Genomic DNA, 14,613 nt, shown 5'->3' on the forward strand with positions numbered 1-14,613 from the left:
TCCATCAAGCCCAGCATCCTGTCTCCGACAGCGGCCAATCCAGGCTTCAAGAACCCAGCAACTCCCCCCCCCCCAAAAAAAAAAAATAATAATAATTTTCCCTTCCCCCCCTTTTTTTAAAATAATGTTCAATGGACTTTTCCTTCAGGAATCTGTCCAAACCCCCCTTAAACTCCGTAAGGCCAGCTGCTGTCACTACGTTCTCTGGCAACGAGTTCCAGAGTCCAACTACATGCTACGTAAAGAAAACCTTTCTCCTATTTGTTTTAAATCTACTATATTCTAGCTTCATCTTGTGTCCCCTAGTTCTATTATTGTTTGAAAGTGTAAACAAACGCTTCACGTCTGTCCGCTCTACTCCGCTCATTATCTTGTAGACTTCTATCATATCACCCCTCAGCCACCTTTTCTCCAAGCTGAAGAGCCCCTAACCTTCTTAGCCTTTCCTCATAGGGAAGTCGTTCCATCCCTTTTATCATTTTCGTCGCCCTGCTCTTCACCTTCTCCAATTCCTTTATATCTTTTTTGAGATGTGGCGACTGGAATTACTGAATCTAGTCTTAAATGTGTGCATGTGAAATAATGAGATTACTTCTACAGATCTGCCTGGAGACATAGGAATTTAAAGTCAGCCGAATAACAAAAACAGGACCTTCAGGAAGATATAGCCAAAGCTGAGCTAGCCAGTGGCGTTCCTGGGGGGCTGGCACCCGGGGCGGATCGACGATGCGCCCCGCCACCCGGGTGTAGCGCCCCCCCCCCCCCGATGCAGCGTGGACCCCCCCCCAGCGAAAGGACACCCCCGTGAAGGAACCCCCCCGCCGGGTGCACGCCGCTGGGGGGGTGCCGCGCGTGCCTGCCCTCCGTTGGTCCATGCTTCTTCTCTGCCCCGGAACAGGAAGTAACCTGTTCCGGGGCAGAGAAGCAGCATGGACCAACTGAGGACAGGCGCGCGCGGCACCCCCCAGCGGCGTGCACCCGGGGCGGACCGCCCCCACCGCCCCTCCCCTAGGAACGCTACTGGAGCTAGCGACTATATGTGCCTAAGTATACATGTTCATGTAGCAGCCTAATAATAAAGCTAAGAACCAGGTAAATTTATGCATTCATTATTTGGTAGAAAACAGAAGCACTTAGGATTTAATGTAAGAGTTTAAAGATTCCATGTAAATCTGGAGAGGTCACACATCATATGGAACATGCTGAAATAAATCATAGGTATGAAGTGAAATTGTTTCAAGAAATGAGGAGTGATACTAATGTGTTTCCCTGGGGCTCATTTTCGAAAGAGAAAAAATGTCCAAAAAGTGTCATATAGTACCATTTGGATGTTTTTCTTCTCAAAACAGCCAAATCGGTATCTTTGAAACCTATTTTGCAGTTTATCTATGCAATTTCATCTGAAATGCATCCAAATCACAAGGGGGCATGCTGGGGTGTTTCAGGGGCAGACTTAGGACGTTCATAGCACTTGGATGTTTTACAGCTATAATGGAACAAAACCAAAACATCTGAGGCTGAAACGTCAACATTTTGATCTAGACCTATTTTCAGAATGAATAAGGCACAAAAAGGTGCCCTAAATGACCACTAAAGGGAATTAGGGGTGACCTCCCCAATACTCCCCCCAGTGGTCACTGACCCCCTTCCCACCCCCCAAATAAAAATATGACTTACCAGCCACTATGTGAGTCTCAGATGTTATAGCCAGGTCTATTAGAGCAGCATAAAGGTCCCCGGAGTGGTGTAGTGGTTGATGCAGTGCACTATGGAGTGGGGGACTCAGGTCCCTATCTCCTTCTACCTGTCACACTTGTGGTTGGAAACTAGGACCCCTCCAGAACTCACCAGAAACCCACTGAACCCGCATATATGTGCTCCCTTCACCCATAAGGCTTTAGTAGTGGTGTACAGTTGGAGGTATTGGATTTTGGAGGACTCAGCAGACAAGAGAACACCAGTGAGATGTCTACCTGGGAGAATTTATATGAAGTCCACAGCAGTACCCACTAGGGGGCTTCCATTACTCTCTTGGGATGTCTGGGAGAACAATCTGCTAAAAATGCTGGCCTATCCTACATTCCAGTGATTGAATTTGTGCATTTTTAACTTGTGCGTTCCCCCCCCCCCCCCGAAAATGGCCTATAAAGATAAACGCAGAAAGAACAAAACCTTGTTCAAAATGATATTTTTGAAAAAAAAGGTAAACATTTTTCTTTTTTCAAAAATGGGTATATTTCCTATTTGGATTTTAGACGTTTAGCAGAAAACATCCAAAGTCCGACGTAGACACGCTATCAAAAATGCCCTTCCACATGTGAACAAGTACAAACATGCATAATCACATTTCCAAATGTCAGTCTGAGATTGAGACTTGAATACCTCAACTTTAGCACACAATGCTTATTACCACATTAGTAACTTGAATAAACTTTATTATTTTATTACTCATTTGATACACGCACTGATATAGGGGTCCTTTTACTAAGCAACAGTAAGCACTACTGCATGCTTCCCGCAAGCCAAAATGCACTATGCTCAGGCGCCCTGCGGTAGTTCAGGCATCTGCACATGCTTCCCCGATGCTAAAAAATACTTTGTATTTTTAAGCACCGGGAGCAATGTAGGGGGCAGAGAGTAGGCGTGCCCAACCCTAATTAAACAGTGCAGCTACATTGCCACGTGCCAACTGATTAGCACATGGTTAGCATGTGAGCCCTTTCCATGTACTAAATAGGTGTCGACAAGGGTCACACACTAATGGCCATGTGCTAATTTGGAAATTAGTGCCTGGCCATTAATGGGAGAAATGGAAATGTGGCCATTTTACAACACACTAAAAGCGGCCTCAGAACGCAGGGAAACCTGTGTACTTAGGCCAGTGATTCCCAAACCTGGACCTGGAGGCAGGTGGAATTATTTGGCGAGTAAGAAATTTTCTTGTGAGGCTGGTTCATTTAATATTATGCAAATAAGAATCACAGCATATATTTTGCAATAACGTCTATACAAAATCATGGACTTCATTGCATGAAAACTATATCTCCCTGAACTTTAGTGAAAATTTGAAAGAAAATCACATATATATTGTATTAGTGTGTGTGTTATTGGTATGTATGAGCTTTGCTTTTTAAATTGGCATTCTTTTCTTTTGTGATTAGATTGTGAACCACTCTGATTTGTCTTGAGCAACAAGGGTGGTATATCAAATCTTTTTAAACTATTAAACTGTGGGCCCTGTTTACTAAGCAAAATATATACTGTGATTCTTATTTGGATAATATTAAACGAACCAGCCTCACAAGAAACTTTTTTTACTCATCAAATAATTCCACCTGCTTAGTACATTATCACTCTCCTGCACTCCCCCAAGCTTGGCGCACAGAGGAGCAAAATTAAGTTTAGAGTAGAGACTTGGGGTTTTTTTGAATTTCTAATTTTTACTAGTCTCAGAGGAAGAGCATATAAACAGATGTGGTAACCCAACTGAAGCTGGAAGTCCAAAAAAATCTGTGATTATAATGTATATGTAGGAAAGTCTAGGATCTGCATAACTTAAGCTAGTCCTCTGGACACACCCAGGATATCTGCAGTAAGTATACATGAAATAAATTTGTATGCACTTCCTCTGTTGTATGCAAATATATCTCATTAATATTTATTATTTATTTATTTACTAAAGTTTTTTTTTTTTTAGATCGTCCTCCCAACCATGCCCAGAACGGGTTACAAAATTACATTCCTAATAATAAAACATAGTACAACACTTGACATAATAAAAACATTCAATCATTAATTTCAGATTTTAGCTAACATTTTGGTTATTCCAGAAACCCAAAAGGCTGGGTGTGGCCCAGGGACACTTTGACTTAGCCTAACGAAAAGAAATAGTGGGGTCCTTTTACAAAGGCACGCTAGCGTTTTTAGCACATGCTAAAAATAAGGACGCGCTAAATGCTAGAGAATATATTGGTGTCTCTAGCGTTTAGCGCACACTAAAAACGCTAGCGCACCTTTGTAAAAGACCCCCAGTGTCATCTATGCGATGAATGCCAAAGCACAGCAGTGCAATTTCATTTTGCCAAGTAGCTAAAAGCAAACCAGGAATGAGAACATAAAAAGTAACATTTTAGGAGCAACAATGGACTATTATATGTTTTTAAAAAATCATATTTCCTGCTCCTTGGCCCTCCAGCACTTTTCGTGTTGGTTTTAATTTTGAGCCTGCCATCCTGCCAGCTTGTACAGACAAGCACTGTCAGAAAAGCCAATTTTATTATAGAATGCTCCTCCAGGCCTGTTTGAAATGCTGTTTGAGCAAAGCATATCTAAGAAAGAGTTGGGATCAAAGCACTTAGGTAGTTGGCAGAAGTTTGCCAACTACTTAAGTGTATTGTTCTAAAAATAACCCAGCAGCTAGCATTTAACTTTTAGCCATATGTAAGTTGCTATATAGGCACAGTTATGCATTTAAAATTAACCCTTTAGGGTCCAATGTTCCCGTAATAAGCCATATGGGAACAAATAGATGGGAATATTGGACATTAAAGATTTGGGGCAGTATAAGGGGAGTCAAAAGTCATTTAGGGGTCCTTTTACTAAGGTGCACTGAAAAATGGCCTGCGGTAGTGTAGGCGCATTTTTTGGGCGCGCACAGAATCATTTTTCAGTGCACCTGCAAAAAATGCCTTTTTAAAAGTTTTGCCGAAAATGGACATGTGGCAAAATGAAAATTGCAACGCATCCATTTTGAGTCTGAGACCTTACCACCGGCCATTGACCTAGCAGTAAAGTCTCACGTGGTAACTATTCCATCAATGTGATTGTAGTTGTATTATATTGTAAGCCACATTGAGCCTGCAAATAGGTGGGAAAATGTGGGATATAAATGCAGCAAAATAAATAAATAAATAACCAGGCAATAATGATCTACGCGCGTCAAATGCCACTTGGCGCACGTCTGATATGCGCTTCCAAAAATAAATATTATTTTGGACATGCGTATCAGACACATGCCAAAAATAAAATTACCACAAAAGCCACGTTGTAGTCAGACAGTAACTCCATTTTGGCACGTGTTGGACATGTGTAGACGCTTACGCAGCTTAGTAAAAGGGCCCCTCAGAGTGCAGTGAAAATCAGCTACCCTGTAGATAACTTATGCAATTAAATCCAAATGCAGAATTAGGTTTAGGCAGATAAGTTATTCATTTAAGGTTATGCTGGCATTTTTCAGTGTTGAATATTTATATATATTGATATATTTCTGTTTGTATATACTATTTAAATATTTGATATTTTGCTCACTCTCAAATTCTTACTCTTCTTACTTGCCAACATTTTTGCCAATCGTACTTAATAAAACAATAAACCACGCAACAGATTATGCTATCATGGGAAGAAAAGGCCTCAGAGCCCTATTTCCACTTACTTGAGTGGTAAAACTGTTGGGATATTTCAAGTCATTGACATAATAAACCTCCCCATGAAAAGCAGTAAAACTCTGTGCAATGCCGATTTTCACCCAAAAATGTGATTTTCCAAACCTTTGGCCACAGTCGGCGGGAACCCACAAAGTGAAATTTTCCAAGCACATTTTTGAAAGCTAAGTTTGAATCTGTGCATATGAAATAGCAGGTAAATATACAAGTGCCCTTTCATGGGGTAATTTTCAAAGGGAAATATGGACATATTTTGCCTTTGCGGAGTGGTTTATCTGCATATATGTAGCACAAGATAAGCAGCCTGCTATAAAATGATCCAGTGAATGGATTAGTGCCAGGATGGGTTAGTCTCAAACCAGTGCCCCTTGGGTTGGTAGACACTTGCCTCCCAGGAGGAACTATATCTCTTCCTGGGGACCTAGCTTCAGCCAGTTTATTTACAATGGTGTCTTGTAATATTGTTGTTTTGTTTCTCTTCCTTGATTGGCCCAGCTGGGAGCATCCTTTCGTAGCCCGGGTATTTCTGCTCCACCTCTAGGCTTGTCTTCCACTGGTTCATTGTTATTCCAGCTGTCTGATTTCCTGAGATTCTGAATTTGGCAAGGTTCTGCTTCTCATAAGATCATAAGCATTGCCGTACTGGGAAAGACTGAAGGTCCATCAGGTCCAGTATCCTGTTTTCAACAGTGGCCAATCCAGGTTACAAGTATCTGGCAAGATCCCAGAACAGTAAAACAGATTTTATGCTGTTTATCCTAGAAATAAGCAGTGGATTTTCCCAAGTCCATCTTATTAATGACTTATGGACTTTTAAGAAATTATCTAAACCTTTTCTAAACCTTTGCTAAGCTAACTACTTTTACCACATTCTCTGGCAAAAAATTCCAGAGTTTATTTTCTCTAGTTTTTTTTAAATTTTATTACTTAGTAGCTTCATTGCATGCTTCCTAGTACTAGTATTTTTGGAAAGAGTAAACAAGCGATTCATGTCTACCCATTCCACTCCATTCAGTATGTCACGACTGTGACCGTGCCCACGCATCTTGACTCATCTTTCCTTTCGGTGGTAGGGCTCCATGGCTTCTCCAGACCACCTCCCTGGCACTGTGTCCATCCTGCAATGATAGATTTGCTGCCTCTTTCCTTGTTTTCCAAGTTTCATTCCAGAGATTATCCAAGCCTCACTCTGATTTTCCAGCATTCTAGCCTCCTTCCAGAGACTATCCAAGCCTCACTCTGATGTCCCAGTATTCTAGTCTTTCCCTGGTGCCCCTGCTGTGTTCTGCAGTGAAAAGCTGACTTATTGAGGATCCACCACAATAGCCTAGTGGTTAGAGCAGTGGGCTGGCAACCAGGGAATCTGGTTCAAATCCCACCACTGCTTCTTGGGATCTTAGGCAAGTTACTTAATCTTCCATTGCCTCAGATGCAAACTTTGATTGTAAGCTGTCCAGGGCAATGTATCTGAATGTAATTCACCTTGAGCTACTACTGAAAAAGATATGAACTAAATCCAAATAAATAATATCTAAACCTAACAAAGTTATCAATAGAAATCAAACAAAATAAAACATGGAAAAGAAAATAAGATGATACCTTTTTTATTGGACATAACTTAATACATTTCTTGATTAGCTTTCGAAGGTTGCCCTTCTTCGTCAGATCGGAAATAAGCAAATGTGCTAGCTGACAGTGTATATAAGTGAAAACATTCAAGCATTACTATGACAGTCTGACAGGGTGGGAGGGTGGGTAGGAGGTATGCATGGGGACATCAAAGCATATCATTGATATTCTAACAGGATGGGTGTGGATAGGTAAGGGGAGGGGTGATCAACAGAGACTTAAGGCTTTATGGTTTATAATGGGCTAGGAAACCCAGATCCTTGTTAAGTCCTTTCTGTTGGGTGATTGAATATTTTAACACCCAACAGAAAGGACTTAACAAGGATCTGGGGTTCCTAGCCCATTATAAACCATAAAGCTGTAAGTCTCTGTTGATCACCCCTCCCCTTACCTATCCACACCCATCCTGTTAGAATATCAATGATATGCTTTGATGTCCCCATGCATACCTCCTACCCACCCCCACCCTCACACCCTGTCAGACTGTCATAGTAATGCTTGAATGTTTTCACTTATATACACTGTCAGCTAGCACATTTGCTTATTTCCGATCTGACGAAGAAGGGCAACCTTCGAAAGCTAATCAAGAAATGTATTAAGTTATGTCCAATAAAAAAGGTATCATCTTATTTTCTTTTCCATGTTTTATTTTGTTTGATTTCTATTGATAATCTTAAGAGTGGACTAACACGGCTACCACACTCCTCTGCTTAAACCTAACAAATAAATACGTACTTATAATGAAGCCCCATCTCCACACAGTTGAATCTGCCTGATAATCATATACCAGTAGCTGAGCTGAGAGAAGGCATTACATACTAGAAGACAGGATTAAAATTAGTTGCCATCATTTTCATTAACTACCAATAAATCATTTCCTGGATCAAGCTAAATTAAAATGACCTATCTAATTTGCAAAGATCAGACTGCAGGTAATACAATATTGCTTGTGTTTTTTTGGGTTTTCACAGTTGCACAGATCAATCTTTGCTTAGATTGTTCAAGCATAATACATCATTATCGATGCTAATGGAGGGGAGAACTGCTGTGAAAGAGCCATGTCTCCAGAGTACAAATGCATTTGTGAGCACACTGGGGCAGGGTTTAGTGAAGCAGTGAATGCATAGCTTTAAACAGATAAATTATCCATTTATAACCATACAACCGTGACGTAGTTAGTGCAGAAGGTTGAGAATGAGGGCAACTAGAGTTCAAATCAGATTCATGCTTCTTGTGACCTTACCTGCATATAATATATATAAACTGCCTTGGTTGTACCACAAAAAGGCAGTGTATCAAGTCCTTTACCCTCTATCCTTTCAGGTGCAAATATAGGGAGTAATTTCTAAAAACATAAGATAGCCATACTGGGTCAGACCAATGGTCCATCTAGCCCAGTATCCTGCTTCCAATAGTGGCCAATCCAGGTCACAAACCCCTGACAGAATCCGAAATACTAACAACGCCTTAGTATAGTGCCCTAAAAGCATAAAGTCGTAAATAAATGAACTGTTTTAGCGAGTGGAGGAGTAGCCTAGTGGTTAGTGCAGTGGACTTTGATCCTGGGGAATTGGGTTCCATTCCTACTGCAGCTCTTTGTGACTCTGGGCAAGTTACTCAACCCTCCATTGCTTCTGGTACAAAATAAGTACCTCAATATATGTAAACTGCTTTGAATGTAGTTGCAAAAACCTCAGAAAGGCAGTATATCAAGTCCCATTTCCTTTTCCCTATTTGAGATTCTACATGGAATGTTGAAACTATTTGTAGATTCTACATGGAATGTTGCTATTCCACTAGCAACATTCCATGTAGAAGCCTGCCCTTGCAGATCAGCAGCGCAGGCTTCTGTTTCTGTGAGTCTGACGTCCTACATGTACGTATGTGCAGGTGCAGGACGTCAGACTCACAGAAACAGAAGCCTGCGCGGCCACATTGCTGATCTGCAAGGGCAGGCTTCTACATGGAATGTTGTTAGTGGAGGAGTAGCCTAGTGATTCTGATTCTGGGGAACTGGGTTCAATTCCCACTGCAGCTCCTTGTGACTCTGGGCAAGTCACTTAACCCTCCATTGCCCCAGGTACAAAGTAAGTATATCAAGTCCCATTTCCCTTTTAAAAAGGTGCCCTATCATTAGCAATGTGCTAAATGCGAACAAGCCCACCGGAATAGAATGGGCTTCTTCACACTTAGTGAGCCGCTAATTGGTAGTGCAGCTGTGTAAAAGGAGCCCTTTGTAAGGAAAACATGCTGAGGCTTCTTGTTGGCTTGTGTGATTTTAGTTCCTTAGCATTTGAATTAAGGATGGGCACCCAGAAAACTTTCATTTTTACTTGGATTTTTTTCCCATTTCTGATGAATGTCATTAAAAGCCCTCTTCCTAATTGGCCTTAATTAGCATGCAACTGCCCTGAGTTGCTATTCTATAAGTTGTGCACTCAAATTCCAGAGTGCACAACTTCAAGGAGGCACGGACCTGGGAGGGTCATGCATGGATTGAGGCATTTCAGGCAGTTACGTGCGCAGGTTACAGAATACTATCATTTGCATGCCTAACTGCCTAACGTCGGCCATTGAACTAGTGTAACTATCGCGCCTAAAGTTAGGTGCATAAACACAGACTTACACTAGTATTTTATAATGGCAGATATACGCCAACAGCTGTTATAGAATTCATGCTTAGCATGCATCATCCTGGCACCTAAATGTTGGCCACTTTTTGAGAATTTACCCCAGGGTCTCAAGCGTGTGTAAATCCAGCTCTTGCATATTCATTGTAGTTATTCAGAAAACCAGCCTTGTTGGATGTAACCACAGGCCTAGGTTTGGACAACAGTGGCCTTCAGACAGCTGCTATACTAATGAGTCAAATGGAGTGCCTCCCAATGGTCAACTGGTAGGAACTGGTATGAAGCTCTGTCATCTTTCATCAGCTATACTTAATATAATGGAAAAAAAGAAAACAATTTTAGCACAGGGAGAGTAACATTATAGAAGCAAATTGGATAATGACATTGTACAAATTCTTTTCAAACACTCTCATTGGTGGTGTCACGCCCCCCTACCTGAAAGCGTGTTGGGGGTGCTTCGGGGAATATCTGGCGGCAGGTGGAGGAGCAGAGTCTTCACTCTCGGTGCTGTCGGGCAGACAACATGGTCGCTTCCGCTGGTCCATTCGCAGCGCTGCGTACGCCTTGTAGCGCTATAGAAATGCTAAATAGTAGTAGTAGTGGTCCATTTCTGTGGTGCGGGAGGGGAGCTCCGTCCCGCACTTCTTGATACATCAGCCTGTGATGATGTTAGCGGCATGCTCCTTTTTCTTCCGGCTCCACGGCTTCCTCGGGGCTTCTGCAATGGCTACCAGTATCCCTGCTGCCAGTATTTGCTGTGACCGGAGCTGCTTGGCTAAACATTGACTTCTGACCCTGCTGCCAGTACTTGCTGTGACCGGAGCAGCTTGGCTAAACGCTGACCTCTGACCATTTCTTCCAGTATCTGCTGGGACCGGAGCTGCTTGACTGCTAAGTGCTGACTTCTGACCCTGCTGCCAGTATCTGCTTTGACCAGAGCTGCTAGGCTGCTACGCTAACCTCTGACCCTGCTACCAGTGTCTGCTGGGATGGGAGCTGCTTGACTGCTAACGCTGACTTCTGATCCTGCTGCCATTTTCTGTTGTGACCAGAGCTGTCTGGATAATATCTCTGATTCATGACCGTGTCTTCAGTGGCCTGCCCTTGTCCTGTACCATCTGCCTTTTGATACTGACATTTCCTGGTTAAGGACTAGTCCCGCTGGCTGCCTGAACCTGGGGGCTTAGCCTCTGGGGAACGGCAGTTGGTTGTGGTGAAGAACCCAGGGGTTAGCTGCCTATAGTCCTCGTGGACTAGGACTTAGGGCTCACCTTCTCTGCTTCCCCAGCAGAAAAGTACAGGTGGGTTCTGAAATTGTGTCATTGCTTGGTCCCTGGTGCTATTTGTACCTATGTAGGCATAAGCCATTAATATTATAGTGTTACAGTACAAGAAACAGTGTTTTATGTTGGGTCAATGGTAACAAAAAAATATGTGGGGAAGTTAACAGTTTTGGCTCAAGCTAGAAAACGGTATGTAGTAATCAGTCCTAGAAAAATTGTTTCTCTTTCAATACATCCCCTCAGTGGCAGACATGAAATGAGCTCTTCAGTGTTTTCTGTTAAAGGTAGCTCTACAAGGTGAGGCAAAAAAAAAAAGGAACCCCCTGGAGTTCTTTGCTGTTTTCTCAGCAACTGCTTGGAATATCAATGTAAAATTTTACAGCTTTATTTGTTGTTACTATCTACCTGTATGTTCCTAGTGGAATGAGGTTATCTTTAAGCATGGAGAAGTTACAGACTTTTTAGCATGATCACCCAGCAATTTTCACATGTTCAACAATGTTTACACTGTAAAACTAGAGAAATAAAACCCAACACGGGCCGTGGGAGCCAGCTACAGAATCATATAAGCATGCTGAATGTAGAGTCATAAAAAAAAGAAACAAATCCAAAATACAATGCAATGTAGAACCTTTCTCTCATTAATGCAGTTACACCATGAAAATAACAGCGTCACCGCTTAGAGCATCACACGTCATTATGAAAACAGCAAGTAGAAGAGATCGTATTAAATGTAACTAAAATCCAACAGCTTGCCTTCCAGGTAACCACATCATCTCCATGATGTGACTACAAGTTCATTAGCCCAGAAAGTGTGCGAACAGGTCTGCTCCTGTGTTTGGATATTGTGTAATAGCTTTTTTGTTTCTGCTTTTTTTAATAACAGTTTCTGGGTCTTCATCTGTAATCAAACTGCTTTTGTTTCCTAAGTTATTCATCAAGCACAGCTATGCTTCTATAAGAGAATAGTTATATTATCGGCACCAACCATCCATCTATTATCCATCACAGTAACCAATAAATTTGCCAGCTTTTTGTCTTGGGGGAGGGGGATCACGGATCAGGGCTCAGAGTCACAGATTTGATATACTGCTTTTCTGTGGGATAACCAAAGAGGTTTACATGTATTATATACAGCTGCTTAATAGATTGGCAACCATATGAATTATTTATCTTGCAGAGTCTGGAAATGTTTTGTTTTGTTTTTGTGTCCATAGCTTTCCTTTCTGTGTGTCTCATTAATCCCATGACCTGGTGCAACAGAAAGCTTTCTTATCAGTTGGGTTCATATCACCTCTTCTATGAGAAAAATTTTGTTCATCTGTCTCAGTTGCTTTTGTCCATCAATATATTACTTGCTTAATGTGAAAGAACCAGCATAAATTAGCACCAGATAGGACTCTTTAACAAGTGCAATTACAGTGAGCAATTAAAAGACCGTAATCGGCAGTAAGTATCGCAAAACCTATGCTGAATTGTAATTCGTTGTATTACCCAGTAATGTGTCTGCACATAAAACAAAGTTTACAGGGGTGATTTTTTTAAGCCTTTTCCATGTGTAAAACATGATTTATATGCTAGAATGACTCATAAAATTGCATGGGGTTAGAAGGCACGCTGATAGATTGTGCCTGTTTGTGTTCAATCTGGGCCAGATTCAGTAAATGGCTCCCAAAGTTAGGCGCCATGAAGAACCACGAAGCAACCTTTAGAGAATAGTGCTTAACGTTGAGTCCCACACTCAATTTTAGGTGTCAGGACTTATACCTGGTGTAAATCCTCATGTCCGACTGATGACAGCTAGACATGTAAATCACCCAATTCTGTAAGCCTGCAGTTAAATTTTGGAATGCACCTGACTCACCTATGCCCCTCCCCTGGCCACACCCCCTTTGGGGTTGTGTGTGAGACAATTTAAGTGCTCGCCCCCAGATTCTATATAATGCACCTAGAGATCTGTGCCAAAATTGGTGTGGATTGTATAACAATGCGTGTAACTTAATAAGCTTAACAAGCTAATGAGCGCTGATAACAGCACTTAACAAGCAATAATGAGCACTAGTTGGCACTAATTACAATTTACGTGCACAACTTGCTTGGCATATTCTGTAACAAAGTGCACCGAACTTCTAATGCGCTCAGACAAAGAGGGACATGGTTATGGATGGGGAAATGGGCGTCTCATGGTCGTTCCGAAATTTACACATGTAGTTATAGAATATGGGTGAAAAATGGAAGAAAAAGTCTCTGTATCCCCGGTCAAAATGTTTTCATTTATATGACTCACAGGGTAAATTCTTCATTGGCTAAAAAACCTCCAGTTCTTTTAATGTTTACAATTTAAATTTGTATTTTATGCAATTGATGCTTCATTCATATATAATTTTTATGATTGACCACTTCTGTGGTCTGAGCCTATGTATTTGAAGTTCATACAGTTTTACAGCTTCAGGATTTTTGACTTTGGCTTTATTGTCTGTGCATCTAACACCACCAGCCACAGCACTGAAACAAATTTGCAAGCTGCTGATCAGCTGTTTTCCTTACATCGGGGCCCCCCCCCCCCAGTAACCTAAAAATCACTGGGGATACTTTGAAAGTGGCAGACTCACCCAGAGGCAGTTGGGACCTAGTCGATGGGAGGAGGGTACTAGTGTGGAGCACAAGCAGCAGGTGCAGGCAGACCTGAGCTGTGCTGGGGATAGACCCTCTAAGTGGCAGCAGGGTAGCCCAGGTGGGTGGCTAGGATTTTTGTGACACATGTGAATAAGTATGCGCTGTCATGCCAGCACAGTAACAGATATCACAGACATTCGCTAAGAGTTACCACACTTTAATTCATGTGGTAACTTCTTAGCATACATTAGTAAAAGGACCCCTACGTTTAAAAAAGCCCCGTGCTGTTTTCGTTAAGTGTTGTGAAATAAATCAAGAAGCTGAAAATCTCATAAAGTTAGTCCCTCCATAACATAATATAATAATAATAATAGTTTAATCTGAAATAAAGTGCAAGCTTGCTAAATCAACCTCAAAACTTAATATTGTGGATCGTGGAATAATAAACATGAACGTTTTTTCTTTGTATTGCAGCCAACGTTTGAGCCCATTCCAATGTCTCCTGTTCCTTCTAATGGTGTGCAGCTCCCAGGGAAAATGCAAGTATGGAAATCAGCCAACTGTGAGTAAACTAGCATGCACCCTGTATTCACTGAGTTATAAGAGCATAGATTTTATTTTTTATTATGAACTGATGACACCAGCAGCCAGTTGTATACAATCTATGATTTCTTTCAGCTTTATGCCTTTTGTTTCTGTAAAAGCCTTCTTGTGTCCACATAGAAAATTTAGCTGTGTCTGTCCTATGGAGCAATTAAGATTAATTATGGGGTCCTTTTACTAAGTTAACGTGTGCCTAATGCAGCAAAAAAAAATCCATGGGATGCACTAATGCATTCTGCATTAGTTTTGGAATGTGCATGCACTAACCGCGTGCTAAATCATTTTTTGTATTTATATTTTAAGGGAGTGTGTCAGGGTGAAGAGGGGCATTACTGTGCTAACCAGTTAGTGAATCTACATTACTGAATGCTAACTAGTTAGTGGATGGATAACACGGGAGCCAGTACCATG

At 41.6% G+C, this 14,613-nt stretch overlaps 1 protein-coding gene across 3 annotated transcripts in view; it reads left to right on the plus strand.

Annotated features, from left to right (window-relative positions):
• The window catches only part of ARHGAP28 (Rho GTPase activating protein 28), a 305,117-nt gene that overhangs the window by 200,320 nt on the left and 90,184 nt on the right, over nt 1–14,613 (plus strand). For all 3 annotated transcript variants that reach the window (XM_030213207.1, XM_030213199.1, XM_030213215.1), the window contains exon 4: nt 14,074–14,161. In XM_030213207.1, the coding sequence (XP_030069067.1) occupies nt 14,074–14,161 (88 nt within the window). The remainder of the gene's footprint in view (nt 1–14,073; nt 14,162–14,613) is intronic.

This window comes from Microcaecilia unicolor, chromosome 1, assembly GCF_901765095.1.
Source record: "Microcaecilia unicolor chromosome 1, aMicUni1.1, whole genome shotgun sequence".
Taxonomy (NCBI): Eukaryota; Metazoa; Chordata; class Amphibia; order Gymnophiona; family Siphonopidae; genus Microcaecilia; species Microcaecilia unicolor.